The sequence below is a fragment of the Lepidochelys olivacea genome, assembly GCF_965140295.1.
Source record: "Lepidochelys olivacea isolate rLepOli2 genome assembly, chromosome: 5".
NCBI classification, from domain to species: domain Eukaryota; kingdom Metazoa; phylum Chordata; order Testudines; family Cheloniidae; genus Lepidochelys; species Lepidochelys olivacea.
In genome coordinates, this window is record NC_140415.1 from 116,818,953 (window position 1) to 116,838,667 (window position 19,715).

The 19,715-nt window shown below is 41.1% G+C and overlaps 1 protein-coding gene across 4 annotated transcripts in view; it reads left to right on the forward strand.

The window, feature by feature from the left end:
- The window catches only part of TEK (TEK receptor tyrosine kinase), an 84,648-nt gene that overhangs the window by 39,073 nt on the left and 25,860 nt on the right, over positions 1 to 19,715 (forward strand). For 3 of the 4 annotated variants that reach the window (XM_084628543.1, XM_084628542.1, XM_084628545.1), the window contains 7 exons: positions 6,524 to 6,634; positions 7,660 to 7,812; positions 11,315 to 11,446; positions 15,115 to 15,255; positions 16,410 to 16,548; positions 17,817 to 18,024; positions 19,388 to 19,526. In XM_084628543.1, coding sequence (XP_084484669.1) covers positions 6,524 to 6,634; positions 7,660 to 7,812; positions 11,315 to 11,446; positions 15,115 to 15,255; positions 16,410 to 16,548; positions 17,817 to 18,024; positions 19,388 to 19,526 — 1,023 coding nt within the window. The remainder of the gene's footprint in view (positions 1 to 6,523; positions 6,635 to 7,659; positions 7,813 to 11,314; positions 11,447 to 15,114; positions 15,256 to 16,409; positions 16,549 to 17,816; positions 18,025 to 19,387; positions 19,527 to 19,715) is intronic. The other variant, XM_084628544.1, reaches the window with a different exon arrangement.

A 19,715-nucleotide genomic window follows, 5' to 3' on the forward strand; every position in this document is an offset into this window, starting at 1 on the left:
TTTGTTCTGAAGGTGATAAGGTTTGTGGTTGTTCTGGCCTCTTCTGGCAGTGCACTCCTGATTCTCAGGCCTGTCACCCAGAAAGCTCTGTCCCTTGTAGTCACACACATGTCACTCTTGAGGTTGCCAATTCCATTGTTCTGTTCAATGGTGTGTTTTTTTCCATGATCAGGCAGGTGAGGCAGACCCTCAGGTAACAATCTACAAAAGGCTTTGAAGATGGGGGCCAAATTCTTGAATTTGGCCTTGTATCTAACAGGAAGCCAGTGTAGATAGCAGGTTGTTGTGGGTGATGTTCTCGTGACTTCCTGTGTTCCTCAGCAGATGAGATGATGGGTTCTGAACCCACTGTAGCTCTTTAAGGTCCAGGGTTATCTGCCTGGGAACAGAGACTTACAATAACCAAGACTTGAGAGCCCAACACGTGGATTACCCTGGCTAAATCTGTTATACCCAGAGGAGATATAATCTTCTTGCCAGCTGTACATGGATTTGGAAGGGGCATTTTGGGGGTCTTGATTATTGCATTTCTACTTTTCAGATAATCTTTGCTAAAAGCTTTGGCTGATATGGTTTGAGTTTGGATCTCATCAGACAGTCTATTATGTGCACTGACTAGTAAGCTTCTGGATGGGTGAGAAAGAGATATGGTAGACATTCTCAAAGCTATTAAAGACCACAAGGAGAGGAAAGGGGGGTCAGGGAAGGGGTCCGAGGTTTGGAAAAACTACTGTAGCTGGCAAATAGGCTTTTTTCCTCTCCACAGTTATTGTCTGAATAATTTTAAAGGCTTCTGAATACACTAAGGGTTTCTTCTCACCAAATGAGTTGAAAGGTGCACTGTGTGTCCAATTGAAGACAATGGGAGCTCTTGAATGGTTGGCAATTTTGAAAATCTACCAATTGCTTTGGGCCCCTATCCATCACACCACTTAAGCATGTGCTTAACTTTAAGTATATGAATAGTCCCATTGACTTTAATGGGATTGCTCACATGCTTAAGTGCATGCTTATATGCTTTATTGGGACGTAAGAGCCTAACTTAAGCTATTCGTTTTTGAAAATCTTGTCCTTTATACTGTGAAAATGTAAAGGAAGAACATTTTTCTGCATGAGTCTACATATAACATTCTCAAAGTAGACGGACAGTTCTCCTATATCCTGTATACTCTAGTAGACTTGCAGGGCATATAGTATATATAGTATAGAATCTATTCCTAGCGACTGAAGGGGAAAAAAATTGTAATACAACCGAATCTCTCTACAGAGGAAGGGATGGTTATGGATTTATAGAAATGTAAGCCAAAGATGGCTGTGGCACTTCTACAACTCAGTTCCATTGTATCTCTTTAAGGAGTGGACTCGTATTGTAAAATAATTAATTAAATGCAGATCACACGCTAAAAATACGTTGGAACTGAGCCCACCAAGGCATGTGGGTTCCTTTCCATTACAACAATGCTGTGGAGAAAAGGTCCCATGGATAAACTAAACAACTCACACAAAGAAAATAGAAAGGAAAAATAAAAGCTGTACTGTAAAGCGAATTTCTCATGAAAAACAACAATTAATACTAGCTGTCTACATTTAAAACAAAAAGCCGCTGAACCGAACACCCCAATACTTGGAGATAAGGTGCAATTCCCAGCCAGCACAGACATACTTGTGCTAGCTCTCAGTAAGCTGGTGGCACCAAAATTGTAGTGTCGGCATGGTAGCATAGGTAGCGGTGGGCGGCGACAGGAGCCATCAGCCCTGACCACAATCCAGACTTGGGGTGGCGAGCCCTTGCTGCTGCTTGCTGCTTCCAATGCTGCCATGCCTACATTGCTCTTTTGAGCTCGTGAGTTCAGTGAGAGCTAGTGCAAATATGTCTGCGTGCGCTGGGAATGACACCCCCAGCTCCAGCTGTGGATGTCGTCTTAGGATTGAACACGTTAGTCGAGCTGGTTGAATCATTGTTGCAAGAAACTTATTTTTTTAAATTTTGCACGATTTTCTGTTTACAAATAGATTGCAGTTTTAGAAATGGGTTTGTTACTTGTGAAAGCCATTGAGTTGGCAACAATCTGGGGTTGTTCACAATTTTCTTGATTGTAGGAAGCAGTCATTTGATTATTCAGTTCTTAGAATTCCCTGTTTGGCTGTGTGATTGGCCTGGCAAGTCCAGATGCTAATGCCTAGATAATACTGTGCAAGGCCCCAAACCTGCAAACACTTATGCATGTTGTCAAGGTTCCTCCCCCACTCTGAACTCTAGGGTACAGATGTGGGGACCTGCATGAAAAACCTCCTAAGCTTATCTTTACCAGCTTAGGTCAAAACTTCCCCAAGGTACAAAATATTCCACCCGTCGTCCTTGGATTGGCCGCTACCACCACCAAACTAATACTGGTTACTGGGGAAGAGCTGTTTGGACGCGTCTTTCCCCCCAAAATACTTCCCAAAACCTTGCACCCCACTTCCTGGACAAGGTTTGGTAAAAAGCCTCACCAATTTGCCTAGGTGACTACAGACCCAGACCCTTGGATCTTAAGAACAATGAACAATCCTCCCAACACTTGCACCCCTCCTTTCCTGGGAAATGTTGGATAAAAAGCCTCACCAATTTGCATAGGTGACCACAGACCCAAACCCTTGGATCTGAGAACAATGAAAAAGCATTCAGTTTCTTACAAGAAGACTTTTAATAAAAATAGAAGTAAATAGAAATAAAGAAATCTCCCCTGTAAAATCAGGATGGTAGATATCTTACAGGGTAATTAGATTCAAAAACATAGAGAACCCCTCTAGGCAAAACCTTAAGTTACAAAAAAGATACACAGACAGAAATATTTATTCTATTCAGCACAATTCTTTTCTCAGCCATTTAAAGAAATCATAATCTAACACATACCTAGCTAGATTACTTACTAAAAGTTCTAAGACTCCATTCCTGGTCTATCCCCGGCAGAAACCAGCATATAGACAGACACACAGACCCTTTGTTTCTCTCCCTCCTCCCAGCTTTTGAAAGTATCTTGTCTCCTCATTGGTCATTTTGGTCAGGTGCCAGCGAGGTTACCTTTAGCTTCTTAACCCTTTACAGGTGAGAGGAGCTTTCCCCTGGCCAGGAGGGATTTCAAAGGGGTTTACCCTTCCCTTTATATTTATGACACATGTGCTTAACTCTACTCACATGACTAGTCTCACTGAAGTGAATAGAACTACTTGCATATGTAAAATTAAGCATATAGGCACATTTTTACAGGATTGGGACCTAAATATGAGAGCTGTGCAGAGAACGGACATTTTGTTTCACAAAAGATTTCAAAATTTCTCTTTGTTTTGATGGAATCAAACTCCATAAATTTAGAAATTCTCCAAGAAGGACAATTCACGTTTTTTGTTTGTATGTTTCAGGTTGATCAAAATATTTCATTTCAACAAACCATTACATCTGATGTTGCCTTTTAAAATGTTATATTACAGTATATAATATATATACAATACATATACAATACAATACATATATAATACAGAGACAAGGTGGGTGAGGTAATTTATTTTATTGGACCAACTACTGTTGGTGGGAGAGACGAGGAGTGACACTCTGAGTTAGTTTCCCAGACCTGAAGAGCTCTGAGCTCTGTGTGGCTCAAAAGCTTGTCTCCCTCATCAACAGAAATTGGTCCAATAAAAGATATTACCTCACCCACATTGTCTCTCTAATATCCTGGGACCGACATGGCTACAATGACACTGCATATAATACAATACAGCATTTAAAGTGTTTTTATACGTCATTTCAAAATGGAAACAAGTAATTTCAAAACGAAAAATCAAAACTTCTCATTCTGAAAATGTCGAAATGGAATGGTTTAACATTGTCAGGACTTTTTTTGTAGGTTTTCTCCTGAACACATTTTTGGGAAAATCAATATGATTTCTCAAAGCGTTTTTACTTCAATGGAACTTCATTTTCTGATGGAAACTGGTTCCATCTAAGTTTTTCCAGCCTATGTACTAAATACCTAGGACAGATAGATAGAGACAGAAGCCACATGTTATTTTTTGTTGTTGTTTTTGTTCTTTGGCTTTTGTTTCTGACCTAGCATTTATAAACTACTTCTACTTCCATCTAAAATTAATTTAATTACTTCAGTAAACAAATTTCAGCTACAGGCCCAAAATTAACTTTCCACAATCTTTGGTACAAACCCAAGTGTGCTTGCTTGAATGTTTGTACAAAGGGTGGGGGCAAGGGGAGTGAGCGTAGCTGAATGGAAAAGTGTCTGAACAATTTACCCCATGATTCATACTAGTCTGTAGCCCGCACATCCTTTACTATAAATAAACTATCCTCATAAATGGGACTGCAGTAGAATGGGACCCAGAGCATAAGAGCTTATATCATTCTTGAGTGATTCCTCCAGCAGAGACTCAGATTGGCTTTGGCAGACTCTGGAGGAGGTAAAATTCAGCCCTTTTGGCCAGGAGGCCTCAGAACTCATTGTCCTCAGTAAAAATGGGCCTAAAATGTAAGGTTTAGATCCAGATTGAGATCTGAATATCCCCAAAGTTCAGTTTGAAAAATCAGAGTTTTCTAATTTGGTAGGATAGCTTTTATAATGCTCCCCCGCCCCCTCACCCCCCAATATTGTATTTCAGAAAGAGTTTGGCCTGGAATCTCAAATTTAGAGCTGGTCAGAAAACTCCAATTTTTCCCTCAAAAAAATAACAAGTTTTCCACAGGAATTTTCAAAATGAAATTAAATCAAACTTGATTTAATTTTGTATCAAAATATTTTGCAACTAAAAGTTTTGTAAAAAGAAAAGGAGTACTTGTGGCACCTTAGAGACTAACCAATTTATTTGAGCATAAGCTTCCGTGAGCTACAGCTCACTTCATCGGATGCATACTGTGGAAAGTGTAGAAGATCTTTTTATACACACAAAGCATGAAAAAATACCTCCTCCCACCCCACTCTCCTGCTGGTAATAGTTTATCTAAAGTGATCACTCTCCTTACAATGTGTATGATAATCAAGGTGGGCCATTTCCAGCACAAATCCAGGGTTTAATGAGAACGTCGGGGGGGGAGGGTAGGAAAAAACAAGGGGAAATAGGTTACCTTGCATAATGACTTAGCCACTCCCAGTCTCTATTCAAGCTTAAGTTAATTGTATCCAATTTGCAAATGAATTTCAATTCAACAGTTTCTCGCTGGAGTCTGGATTTGAAGTTTTTTTTGAGAGTGGGTTTGTGGGGGAGAGAAAACCTGGATTTGTGCTGGAAATGGCCCAACTTGATTATCATACACATTGTAAGGAGAGTGATCACTTTAGATAAACTATTACCAGCAGGACAGTGGGGTAGGGGGAGGTATTTTTTCATGCTTTGTGTGTATAAAAGATCTTCTACACTTTCCACAGTATGCATCCAATGAAGTAAGCTGTAGCTCACGAAAGCTTATGCTCAAATAAATTGGTTAGTCTCTAAGGTGCCACAAGTACTCCTTTTCTTTTTGCGAATACAGACTAATACGGCTGTTACTCTAAAAGTTTTGTGTAATTTTGACTTAAAATGTCATTTTGGGGGTTTTTTTTCCATTATTGCTTTCTGGATTTTCAGGTTTCTCACTCCCCTGCTCCCTTTCCTCCACTGGTAAATAGACACGAAAGGTGAAAAAGGTGTGAAAATGAATGAAACTCACTTTTCACACTTATTTACTGTTTTCCAGCTGGAAAAGATTGGAAAACAGCAGGAAAGTGTGTGAAAGTAGGTTTCTGTTTTGTGCATTTTTTTTGTTTTGAATTTTCCAGTTCAAGAATTTTTTTAAAATACATTGAACTGCATATTTTCCCTTGGAAAATGTAGATTTTGAAGAAAAGATATATTCAGATAGAAAAATTTTTTGTTGAAAAATGTTGGCCAACCCTTCTCAGAATACAGTTATTCTGTTTTCCTCGGTAAGGAATGGTGTCTTTCAGTACTTGTGGAAAGTATGGTGAGCTAATTTTGAGCACTACACTGCTATTCCTGTCTTCCAGTAGGCCCTATATGATACTGATGTCCTGACACTTGTTGCATTTCACTACATCATAGAAACTTTATTTGCCAGTGAAAGATCTTTTCCTAGTAAATTTACCCAGTACTTTACCCGGTCTATTTATAAAAAATGTCCCTAGGGCTAAAAAGACTTGGGAAATTATTCTACAACTGGTTGGCTCTCTTGGTTAGGAATTGTTTCCAGTTATCCATCCAGTATTAACGTTATTATTAATTTCCTCTCCTTGCTTCTAGTTACACCCCCTTATTGTTCAAGCACCTATATGACCTCCCCCGCATGCCACTGCTAAAACACAAAGCAGGGGCTGCTGATGGCAAAGGAAATCAGTGTACTCTTGCCAGAAATCTAAACATATAAATCACCAGTGTTGATTATGCTGTAGATTATCCTCCAGCTTTCAGCCTAGGGGAATCACAGTCATTGATCATATTTATAGTCATTGAGCCCATGTTTTGACCATTTTTATTTCAGCTTCCTTCCTCCCAGTGGCCTTAACTATTACAGTGAACAAGGGAGAGCATGTGAACATTTCCTTCATCAGAAAGATTCCAAAGGAAGAAGATGCAGTGATCTACAAAAACGGTAACGACTCTCCCTCTCTATTTCCTCCTCATCCATCACTGTGATAACCTAGCACCTGTGTCACTACATTAAAGTAATTACTGGTGATGCTCTTGCTGTGCAATTGAAGGAAGCATAATTTCTTGTGCATTTAGTGCTCAGAGAAGGAGCCAGATTGCCAACCCTAGAAACAGAGTTGATCAAATTATTTGCTTCCCCTCCACAATCCCTTGTGCTCTCCGTTTCCCAGTTGTTGTGCCTTTGCTTTTAATCCTACAACTCCCTGCCCGTGTATCTCTGCCTTGCATCCCTCAATATCTTCAGTGCTATGCTGCGCTAAGTGCTTCTGCCCCACTTCCTCTTTTTCCATTTACTTGCTGTCTTCCAAGATCTCTTCCCCTTCCCCCCCCCCAATTCCCCCTGAGCACTCCAGAACCTGGGCATCTGACTGAGATCTCTCTCTGCTACATGATTTAGGTTCCCATTGCTCCATAGCTTACCCCCTGCCCGAGCTTAAGGAATGGAGAGACCAACAGGATTCCACAAGGGAGTAAGGGTCTGTGTTTGTGAATCACATTACATGATCAGGGCCTAATTAATGGCCAATACTTATATATGTATGAAAGTGTGAAACCATAGAGCAGAGGCCATCCAAAGTGACCTTACTCATAAAAGGAAACATTTGCAAATGTACCTACACATGTACCACGCCCTACGAAAAAGCTGACATCTGACTAGCTAAAGCACAAGGTGAACTGATCCTCTAAAACAAGCAGAATTCTGCAGTTCACTGATAGCACAATGAGCGACTATCCCTGCAGACATTAATTACTGTGTTGTTCAACTCCTGTGCAGTGGTGGCTGGAGGAGAGGCAAAGAAAAGGTTTTGTGCCCCAACCGTGTCATGGTCAACAGATTTGTTTTGCGTGGTAGACAGCTTGCTTTCATCTGAGATGCCTTCAGTCACTGGCTGACCTGAGCTCCTCTTGTGAAGGGATGAATGGATGTTCTGCTCTATTATGATGTTTGTTATGTCCTTCTCTCAGGTACTTTCATTCACTCTGTGCCCAGGCATGAAGTGCCAAATGTGCTAGAAGTGACCCGCTCTCAGGCTGAGCTACAGGATGCAGGGGTCTACTCTGCCAGATACATAGGAGGAAGCACCTTCACCTCTGCTTATACAAGGCTGATAGTAAGACGTAAGTTTCCCTCTTTTTTGTGTTGATCATTCTTTGTTTTTGTGTTTTGAAGTGGTGTTACAATAAAATGGAGATCCAACCTTTGTAAAAGCAAAATAGGGGCCAAATTCTCAGAAAACTGAGACCATTTGACTCGAAGCAGGGATTTTGGCCGTATCTGCTTACTGTGTGCATGCTGATGCTGCTTTTGTAAAGGTGGGAGCCCAGCTTTCAAAAATGCCGTCTTGGGCAGCTCAATCAACATGACTCTGACCCAGAGTTTGGTCTCTGAGGTTTTACCATAGGATTTCCTAGTGGGTGCCAGCCAGTGAAAATTCTGTTTAGATGTCTAGAGGACTTGGGGACTCCTTTGACAGCCAAATGCCACATTGACGCATTAAATGCAAGCTTAAATCTGAAAATTCCAGCCCAAGTCTGGATTTCTCTAGTCATGTTTCTCTGTTATTGGAGCTGCCTCAAGAATTTTCCATCATCACTTTCACAATCATGGCTTTGCATTAGAAGAATCTGTGAAGATCATAGGAAGCATAGTTACTGAGAGAGGGTCCATACTGACAGGTTTCAGAGTGAAGGGTTCATGTAGCGTTCATGCACCTGAAAACAGTCAGGGCACACCCTGACTGTTGTGTAGGAGCAATGCACACATTGCTCTGTTCTGTCCAAGGACATGGACCATGAAAACATGGACCATCTGGAAAGTCAAAATAAAAACATCAGCCGTGGGAAGCTTCCTCAGCCAAAGCTCAAGGCCTGAAAATAAAAATTGTAGTAAATAAAGGCTAATAAATAAAAATATTAATCAAAGTCCTATTATTTCCTTTGTTAATGCCTTTTGCGGTCGGTTGGGGTATATAATGCGCAAAAAAATAAATAAATAAAAAAGGTAAAAAAGCTAACAGGGGCAATCCCATCAGCAGACCAGCCTGCTTGCTTGCCTAAAGCCATGTCCTGTCTTGTATTAAACCGCCACATCAGAGTAACAGCCGTGTTAGTCTGTATTCGCAAAAAGAAAAGGAGTACTTGTGGCACCTTAGAGACTAACCAATTTATTTGAGCATAAGCTTTCGTGAGCTACAGCTCACTTCATCGGATGCATACTGTGGAAAGTGTAGAAGATCTTTTTATACACACAAAGCATGAAAAAATACCTCCTCCCACCTCACTCTCCTGCAGGTAATAGCTTATCTAAAGTGACCACTCTCCTTACAATGTGTATGATAATCAAGGTGGGTCATTTCCAGCACAAATCCAGGGTTTAACAAGAACGTCTGGGGGGGGGGGGGAGTAGGAAAAAACAAGGGGAAATAGGTTACCTTGCATAATGACTTAGCCACTCCCAGTCTCTATTCAAGCCTAAGTTAATTGTATCCAATTTGCAAATGAATTCTAATTCAACAGTTTCTCGCTGGAGTCTGGATTTGAAGTTTTTTTGTTGTAATATCGCAACTTTCATGTCTGTAATCGCATGACCAGAGAGATTGAAATGTTCTCCGACTGGTTTATGAATGTTATAATTCTTGACATCTGATTTGTGTCCATTTATTCTTTTACGTAGAGACTGTCCAGTTTGACCAATGTACATGGCAGAGGGGCATTGCTGGCACATGATGGCATATATCACATTGGTGGATGTGCAGGTGAACGAGCTTCTGATAGTGTGGCTGATGTGATTAGGCCCTGTGATAGGGTCCCCTGAATAGATATGTGGGCACAGTTGGCAACGGGCTTTGTTGCCAGGATAGGTTCCTGGGTTAGTGGTTCTGTTGTGTGGTATGTGGTTGCTGGTGAGTATTTGCTTCAGGTTGCGGGGCTGTCTGTAGGCAAGGACTGGCCTGTCTCCCAAGATTTGTGAGAGTGTTGGGTCATCCTTCAGGATAGGTTGTAGATCCTTCATAATGCGTTGGAGGGGTTTTAGTTGGGGGCTGAAGGTGATGGCTAGTGGCGTTCTGTTATTTTCTTTGTTAGGCCTGTCCTGTAGTAGGTGACTTCTGGGAACTCTTCTGGCTCTATCAATCTGTTTCTTCACTTCCGCAGGTGGGTATTGTAGTTGTAAGAATGCTTGATAGAGATCTTGTAGGTGTTTGTCTCTGTCTGAGGGGTTGGAGCAAATGCGGTTGTATCGCAGAGCTTGGCTGTAGACAATGGATCGTGTGGTGTGGTCAGGGTGAAAGCTGGAGGCATGTAGGTAGGAATAGCGGTCAGTAGGTTTCCGGTATAGGGTGGTGTTTATGTGACCATCATTTATTAACACTGTAATGTCCAGGAAGTGGATCTCTTGTGTGGACTGGACCAGGCTGAGGTTGATGGTGCGATGGAAATTGTTGAAATCATGGTGGAATTGAGAAAACCTGGATTTGTGCTGGAAATGGCCCAACTTGATTATCGTACACATTGTAAGGAGAGTGATCACTTTAGATAAGCTTTTACCAGCAGGAGAGTGGGGTGGGAGGAGGTATTTTTTCATGCTTTGTGTGTATATAATAAGATCTTCTACACTTTCCACAGTATGCATCCGATGAAGTGAGCTGTAGCTCACGAAAGCTTATGCTCAAATAAATTGGTTAGTCTCTAAGGTGCCACAAGTACTCCTTTTCTTTTTGCGGTCACATACTGAACCCTGCTGAGCCCTGGGAGCTCCCTGTAGTTCCTCCAGCATCTTGCAGGAACAGGTCTAGCATACACACTCTGATGTTTGTGCTTGTAATGGAGTTTAGGGCCTGGTCTTTGCTCCTCTTGAAGACAATGACAAAATTTCTATTAGTTTCCAGAGTTCAGGAACAGGCCTTTAGTAGCTTATCAGCCTAGGAAATGGTAAACAATGATCAAGACAGGAGTTTGTGTTTACACTTCTATTGATTATTTTTAAACAGTTTATAAAGATAACAGTGAGCCATATTGATCGCTGGTATAACTCCAGCAAAGATAGTGGATGAATTAGCGCTAATATGTTTTTGTCTCCTTGAAAGAAGAATACTGTGACAGAAATTTTGTCAGATTGCCAACCATAGACACAAAGCCAGAAATGTTGAGCTTAAACCTGCTGGCATATTATAAGTACCACATCTTTCAGATCAGATGTAACTCTGAGCTCCTGAGTATTTGTAGTCAAAGTCCTTGACATTTTTCGGAGCAGAAGTGTTCAACGTAACATCCTTGCCCAGACAGTGCAACTCTTCCTGCATTAAATCCTCCCTGCTGTTTCAAATAGAGAAATTCTACTTTGCTTCCTTTCTTAAAGGCATTGTGTAGAGTTGCAGTGCGTTGATAAACAGCTGCCCTGTTCCACTTGGGAGGTGACTGTATTTCTGTAGTGAACAAAGTGATGCTTAATATACTGTGTGTAGTTTGTAAGGTTTTTAAAGCCCTTTAGGGTCCCTATGAATCAGAGGCACTATATACAAAGCCAGTATTACCGCTTTGATCAGGCAGATTGTCGTGATTTGTATAGTTTGTGAGTGTGTGAGAAAGAAAACAATTTACTGTTATACTTTTTGCATAAAAGGCTGTGCAGCTCAGAAGTGGGGCCCGAGCTGCAGCTCAGTCTGCCCTGTGTGCATGAACAATGGCATCTGTCATGAAGATACTGGAGAATGCATTTGCCCTCCAGGCTTTATGGGGAAAATGTGTGAGAAGGGTAAGTACGCATTCTCTCTTCAGATGTATCATTTGTTTCTACACAGCAATGTTACCAAGAGTTACAGCGGAACCCCAGCCCCAACCGCTGCGGCTTTAAGGGCCTGCTTGTCACAGGAGAGGAGGGTCCACGGTTGACTGTGCCTGCTGCGACCTACTCTAACATGTGGGATGCATGACAGAATGCTCAGGCCTTAATATTCTAATTGTAGTGTGGTGCTGCAGACATCAGAACTGAAGTACAGTGAGATCTGACATCTGAGCTGTGCTACTATAGAACAGATACATTCACTCCTGTAATTTCAGGAAAGTAAAATCCCATTAAGGTCCTGATCTTGCAAACACTTGCACACGTAGCTAACTTTAAACAGGTAAGTCCCACTGAGGCCAATGGCCCTACTCACCTGCTTGAAATTAAGTGTATAAGTATGTGTGTATATATATATGTATATGTATATATATATATGTATATATATAAGGGCTGTCGATTAATTGCAGTTAACTCATGCGATTAACTTAAAAAAATTAATCATGATTCATCGCAGTTTTAATCGCACTGTTAAACAATAGAATACCAATTGAAATTTATCAAATATTTTGGATGTTTTTCTACATTTTCATATATATTGTATTCTGTGTTATAATTTAAATCAAAGTGTATATTATTTTTGATTATAAATATTTGCACTGTAAAAATGATAAAATAAATAGTATTTTTCAATTTACCTCATTTACCAAGTACTGTAGTGCAATCTCTTTGTCATGGAAGTGCAACTTACTTGCAAATGTAGATTTTTTTTTATTACATAACTGCACTCAAAAACAAAACAGTGTAAAATTTCAGAGCCTACAAGTCCACTCAGTCCTACTTTTTGTTCAGCCAATTGCTAAGACAAACAAGTTTGTTTACATTTACAGGAGATAATGCAGCCCTCTTCTTATTTACATCACCAGAAAATGAGAACAGACTTTTGCATGGCACTTTTGTAGCTGGCATTGCAAGGTATTTACATGCCAGATATGCTAAACATTAATATGCCCCTTCATGCTTCAGCCACCATTCCAGAGGTGTTAAAAAATAATGTGTTAATTAAATTTGTGACTGAACTCCTTGGGGGAGAAGTGTATGTCCCCTGCTCTGTTTTACCTACATTCTGCCGTATATTTCATGTTATAACAGTTTTGGATGATGACCCAGCACATGCTGTTCATTTTAAGAACACTTTCACTGCAGATTTCACAAAACGCAAAGAAGGTACCAATGTGAGATTTCTAAAGATAGCTACAACACTTGACCCAAGGTTTAAGAACCCAAAGTGCCTTCCAAAATCTAAGAGGGATGAAGTGTGGCCTATGCTTTCAGAAGTCTTAAAAGAGCAACACTCCAATGTGGCAGCCGTGTTAGTCTGTATTCGCAAAAAGAAAAGGAGTACTTGTGGCACCTTAGAGACTAACCAATTTATTTGAGCATAAGCTTTCGTGAGCTACAGCTCACTTCATTGGATGCATACTCCAATGTGGAAATTACAGAACCCAAACCACCGCATGTCCCCTGGAATGGTGAGTGAAGCATGAAGGGACATATGAATCTTTTGCGCATCTGGCACATAAATATCTTGCAACATCGGCTACAACAGTGCCATGAGAATGCCTGTTCTCATTTTCAGGTGACACTGTAAACAAGAAGCGGGCATCATTATCTCCTGCAAATGTAAACAAACTTGACTGAACAAGAAGTAAGACTTTGGAATTGTTGGCTCTAAAGTTTTACACTGTTTTGGTTTTGAATGCAGTTTTTTTGTACATAATTCTACATTTGTAAGTTCAACTGTCATGATAAAGAGATTGCACTAAAGTACTTGTATTACGTGAATTGAAAAATGTTTTTTACAGTGCAAATACTTGTAATCAAAAATAAATATAAAGTGAGCACTGAACACTTTGTATTCTGTGTTGTAATTGAAATCAATATATTTGAAAATGTAGAAAACATCCAAAAGTATTGAAATAAATGGTATTCTATTATTGTTTAATGATGAATCACAATTAATTTTTTAAGAAAAGAAAAGGAGTACTTGAAGTGAGCTGTAGCTCACGAAAGCTTATGCTCAAATAAATTGGTTAGTCTCTAAGTTGCCACAAGTACTCCTTTTCTTTTTGCGAATACAGACTAACACGGCTGTTACTTTGAAACCAATTAATTTTTTTAATTTCTTGAGAGCCCTAATATATATATATATACACATGTGTGTGTCTGTGTGTTTACACATATGTTTAAATTCAAGCAGGTGAGTAGTGTATATGTGTGTGTGTGTGTATATATATATATATATACACACGTGTGTGTCTACATATATACTGTATGGTGGTACAGCAGGGCTAGGGGGCAGTAGGAAAGTGATAGATGGGAGGCATATAAGCCCCTCCCTGTGGACTGAGGAGAGGTTACTACAGATTAATTAGAGTACCTGGAGCCAATTAAGGCCCAGCCAGAGACCTAATAAAACCCCCCTGCTTCAGTCAGAGAGGAGGAAGGAAGGAGAGTGGACTGTAGTTTGGAGGAGTACTGTTATTGACCAGAGGATCAGAGTACCAAGGGAAGGGAAACCCTGCCCAAGCAGAGGGACTCCCCTGGCACAAAGGACTGAGAGAAACCCTGCCCAAGGGGAAAGAGGGTAAGAAGCCCGTGAAGCTGAAGGGGCTGGGACCCGGAGTAGGAGGCGGACCCAGGTCCCTTCCCTGCTCACCTTCTCTCCCCCACCAGGGCACTAGTGGAGCCATCAACACCCAAGAATAGGAGGAAGGTGCAGCGCCCTGACCCCATCACACCATGGAAAAGCGTGGGACCCACCGCAATAGCGTCGGCCATTTGCCACTATATATATAAATACTCTCCTGATTTATTATGTTATCCCTGCTAGAACAGTGTTGGAAGAGACCATTGTCCATTCAATACTGTACTTGCTTGTTTAACTATAACTTCCATTTATGTCACTCAAGGATATAACATGGCTGTTTACTCTCAAGCTTATGTGTCACACATGTGATGTGTGGCATTCAGCATTTTGTTTTATTCTGAATTACAATGGCAGATTTGGAGGTTTTTCTTGACCCTTTGCTGTGAACAACATCCTCAAAGAAAGAAAACTTACCTCTCCTTGGAAACCTGAGGTTAAATCCTGGCCCTCATTCTGACAAAACTACCATTGACTTCATGGAGCCCAAGATTTCACACTAGGTTGGAAACGTCCAAGATTTCAGCCATAATCAAGTTCTAAGGAAAGTTCTAGGTCAGGTCCTCAGCTCGTATAAACCAGCATAGCTCCATCAAATTCAAAGAGGTTACAGTGATTTGCACCAGGTGAAGATCTGATCCTGAATATCCAAAGCACTGCATGTTCTTATATTTCCTCACCTTAAAGAAAATTCAAGGTTGTTTTCATTGCTTAAAGTTTTCTTCACTGCAGCAGCAGCGTAGGGTATGCCTGGAATCTTGCCTGATGATTCACATAGTTATGGATTTTAATGGACCCAATATTTGGGGGTAAAAATACTTATTTTCCATTTTTTCTATTTCTTTAATGTTGCCTAATGATGTATCACTGGAAGAACTAGCACTTTCATGGCTTTGACGCTGTTGGCCTTTTTCCCCCCCACCCCCTTCTATAGCTTGTGGAGACAATACATTTGGCAGAACCTGTAAAGAGAGCTGTAAAGAGAAGTCAGGCTGCAAATATTATATGTTCTGTCTACCAGATCCTTATGGCTGCTCTTGTGCTGCAGGATGGAAGGGCCTGGAATGTGATGAAGGTACAGTCACAGACACGATGCATTGAAAGAGTTTGCTGCTGCTTAGTGTGTGGAAAACACAAAAAGAAAAGGAATGGCAGTGGGACAGAGCCGGGCTGTTAATGCCCAGCCCACATACCATCAATTTCCCAATCTGTGAAATAGAGATAATAATCAGATCTACCCAAGAGGAACATATGAGGTTTGCAGATGGAAGGTTCTGTATAAGTGCAAAATATTGCCAGTATCCCATACTTTAACTGATTTTGTCACTGAAATTTAAAATATTCTATAACCTTGAGTACATAGGTGCTGGAACTAGGGGTGCTATCGGACCTCCTGGCTTGAAGTGGTTTCCATTATGTACAGGGTTTATAGTTTGGTTAAATGGGTCTCAGCATTCCCCCACAGCCCGCCCCGTAGAAATTGTTCCAGCACCCCTGCCTTGAGAAATTGTCCTGTCATATTTCTAGGGATAAATGTGGGTTATGTCAGTACCCATTCCTGCAAACTGTCAAGCATCTTCAGCTTCCATTGACTATATATTAGACTGTAATCTCTTTACGCCAGGGACCAAGTTTTCCTATCTGTCTGTGCAGCATCTAGCACAATGGTGCCATAATCCTGATAGAACCTTTGGGTAGTAGCACAACTCAAATAATAATGGCTTAGCTAGGAGTTGAAGATGCTTGCAACTTCGCAGGATGACAAGTACAGAAGCAGATTTGCTCTTTTTTTGTTGTTGTCATGATCCTCGTGACCCTGTGTTGATGCTTTAAGCACACAAGCCTTCACAAACTCAGTCCAATTGGATCAGTGGTAGGCAACCTGTGGCCTGCGGGCTGCACACGGCCCATGAGGGTAATCCGCTGGTGGGCCACCAGACTGTTTGGATGCCGGACAATGCTTACTGCAGCTCCCGTTAGCCGGGAACAGCGAACCGCGGCCACTGGGAGTTGCGGGCAGCCATGCAAATGTAAACAAACGGTCCGGTGGCCCACCAGCAGATTACCCTGATGGGCCGCACCCACCACTGAACTGGATGGAATAAATTCAGCCTCAGAGTCCAGTGCGTAAGAGTCTGAAGTAAGGGAGGAATATTTGTAGCATGCAAAGCAAGTTGCTTTTATTCATTCCATGTTACTAACACTCACCCTAAATACCTGTGCTTGCAGAGTGCCAATCTGGTTTTTATGGTCCGGACTGTAAACTCAAATGTAATTGCAACAATCGGGGGAAATGCGACAGATTTAAGGGCTGCCTCTGTCAGTTTGGCTGGCGTGGTCTACAATGTGAAAAAGAAGGTAAAGCAAGGTAACACTGTAGTAAATGGCCTCTTCCAGTGTGATTGAAACAAATCTTCATGCTGGCGTAACATTTCCACCTATGGGCGATAGCCCATGGCAGTTGCCCCGTTTTGTTCTGGAGGGCACAGGACCGGTTTCCAAACCTTTGCTCTAGTGCAATGGCTGCCAGCCTCTGTTAGGCACACCATGTCTGGTGCCTCAGCTTTATGAGTACTAGTCTATGATACCTCTCCCTACATTAGAGGGGAATACTTGTGTAAGTACTTACTGACATGAGTAAGGGTTGCGCATCTAGCCCTTACTGATGACTCTCAGGGCTGGGTCGTGGGGTACTGGCACTTCCTTTGTCCCATTCCACTGGGCGTGTTCTTGCACCAGGTGTCTCTTGGTGTTCTCTAAACCCCAAGTTTATCATCAGACTGGGATCTAGCTCCACGGGGAGTTAGGACTTGCACAGCTGAATGGTAGACAGTAGGCACTGGCTGACACAGGTGAATAAGGAGGCTAAGCTCTGTGCTGATTCACACTCTGTGCAACCCCACTGAATTAAGTGGAGTTGTCCAGGGTGTAAATCAGCATGGAATTTGGCTTTTACCTGGTAAACTGATTGAGTAGTCCCAAAAGGTTGGGATCTATGTTTTAGTCTAGGTTGCCCAGACGTTCCAATATTATCAGGACCATCTCGATATTAGAGGCTTTGTCTGATATATGCAACTATACCCCCCATCGTACCCCCAAAAAGATGTGTCCTGATTTTTCACACTTCCTGTCTGGTCACACTATTGCAATCCCACAGTAGCCTTCAAATTCTCAGGAGATAGGAGACGGGAAGGAGACGGCACATGTTATTTTATAAAATACCCTATGCATATATTGTTCCTGGCTCACAAGGTCTTTCAAGCTCAAGAAGTGTGGAGCAGTTGAGATCATGATCAGATTGTAGCACTTCTACCCTACCCAGATTTCACTGCTGTCTTGTTATGGGTCTGGGCAATGATGAGCTGCAGGGGTATTTCACATTAACTCAGAATGCAATGTATGATTTTGCAAAAGCTATATTGTTTGTGCTTGGTATGTTTTGGATCTGAATCTTGTCTGATTTAGTTTTACATTGGTGTAACACTTTGGTGGAATTATTTTTGATTTGTTCCTGTGTAAATAAGAGGAGAATCAGGCCCACTATACCTAAGGTCTACAATTTGTTCAACATATGCACGGCATTTGAATTGTAGCTGCTTTTTTTAACCTCTTGACCTGCTCTGTTTTATTTCTGAGGGAGAAAAGCAATCAGCAGATGTCATGTTGTGAATATTGGATTCCTTACACAGGTTCAGCTGACGTATCACCTCAGATAAAGCACTTGCCAGACCATGTGGAACTCAATTCTGGCACAGAGTTTAAGCCTATTTGTATAGCCACTGGCAAGCCACTTCCTGTTATTGAAGAATTTAAACTGTTGAAACAAGATGGAACTGTCTTCAAGGTAAGAAGACAGTTGGTTTCTACTCTGTTTCTTATTTTTATTATTATTGTTATGTTTATTTGTTAGTTATTGCACACTGAAGACATTTTGACCAAGTACCCTTCCTTGGTGGTATGAAAATGGCACAAGATCTTCAGGGCCAAATTTTCAACCAGCTTCTATGAACTTGCTTAGACTCATAGAGGCACCAATTCAGGGAACTATCCTTATTCCACAAAATCACTCAGCACATGGTCATCTCTCCAGGGACAGACTTAAGCATGTGCCTCAATGCTTTCCTGAATCAGGTCCAGAACTTGCTGTATAATGGTGAAAAAGCGGGTGAGCATTTGTTCAAATTCCCATTGGTTGCTAAGTTCATCCATGTTTGTGCTGCTTTTTATTCACTGTTCATGATAATTGGTGTGAACAGGCTTCTGTTTGCACTATGTTTTGGGGGAATGTCTGTCCTTCATACAAATTCCCCTACTTTGCATACAAACCATGATATTTGTCTGTGAAAAAGAGTGTTTGCTGTTTGCTATTTGTTATTCTCTGTTTGTCATTCTTCATTTGTTTTTTCCCCCTATTTAAATAGTTTGAGGTAGTAGAAAAATACCATGTGACTTGGATGACTAGCCAAACACAGTGAATAATAAATAGCAAATGACTGAAATTAACTGTTCACGAACAACACATATAGACTCAGAATTCACCACCCAAACTATTCAGCAAAGACTGAATAGTTAATGCTCTTGTAAAACTCAAAACAGAAGAAGGGCTGAGTTCTTTGGATGATTTACTGGTAGTTGCTAATTCAACCAGTTGTAGCAGCAAAACTGAGTAAAAACCACTGGTGTGCAATGGCTGTTAAATTTCCTTCAGAGTTAGCTACGTTTTACAGATGGGTGAAGAGGGCTCATACATGCAGAGCAGGAAATCAATGGAAGTTTTGTCACTGAGGCCAATAGAAGCGAGACTTTCTCTGAAGTACTTTGGGATTTTTTGGGAGGACAGGGATTATAAATGGAAGTTATATTTATTATTGTTCCATGTTAAAAGCTACATTAAAGGAAAGTGAAGGTTGCAGAGTGAAACATGCAGTAATCAGGAAATAACAGAGCAACAGTGAGATCAAAATCAGAAGTTACCAGGGCCATTTTGTCTGTACTAGAAAACTCCTGACTGAGGTGTAATATACTACATGTAATGACTATGTGCAATATACTAAGGGCCTGATCCAAAGCCCATTGAGATTAATAGGAGACTTACCATTGGCATTAATGGATTTTGGATGAGACCCTAAATTAGGAGGAGGAGTGACTTGGAGGAGGTTTTTCTTTGTTCAGGTTTGTCAGAACCTTCTTATGATTTGTCATTTCAGCCCGTCTCATTTGTTAGCAATCGCTCAGAAGCAAAGTTTCATATCAATAGAATCCAGCCCCCTGACTCAGGAACATGGGTTTGCAGTGTTCAGACGGTAGCAGGGATGGCAGAAGAGCCTTTCCGGGTTACAGTTAAAGGTAAGGTTCTCTGAATCATGTGCTTTCAGATGTTCTTGTGTCCCTCTTTTAACACGGGGAAGCTTACACCGTTAAATGTCCATAGCATCCTTGAGATGCGATCTATCTTCTAGCAGTTTCTGTTCAGAGATCTGATAATGCATTGAGTTGAGTCATGAGCCCATTCCTTTATGTCATGTTTATGGTTTT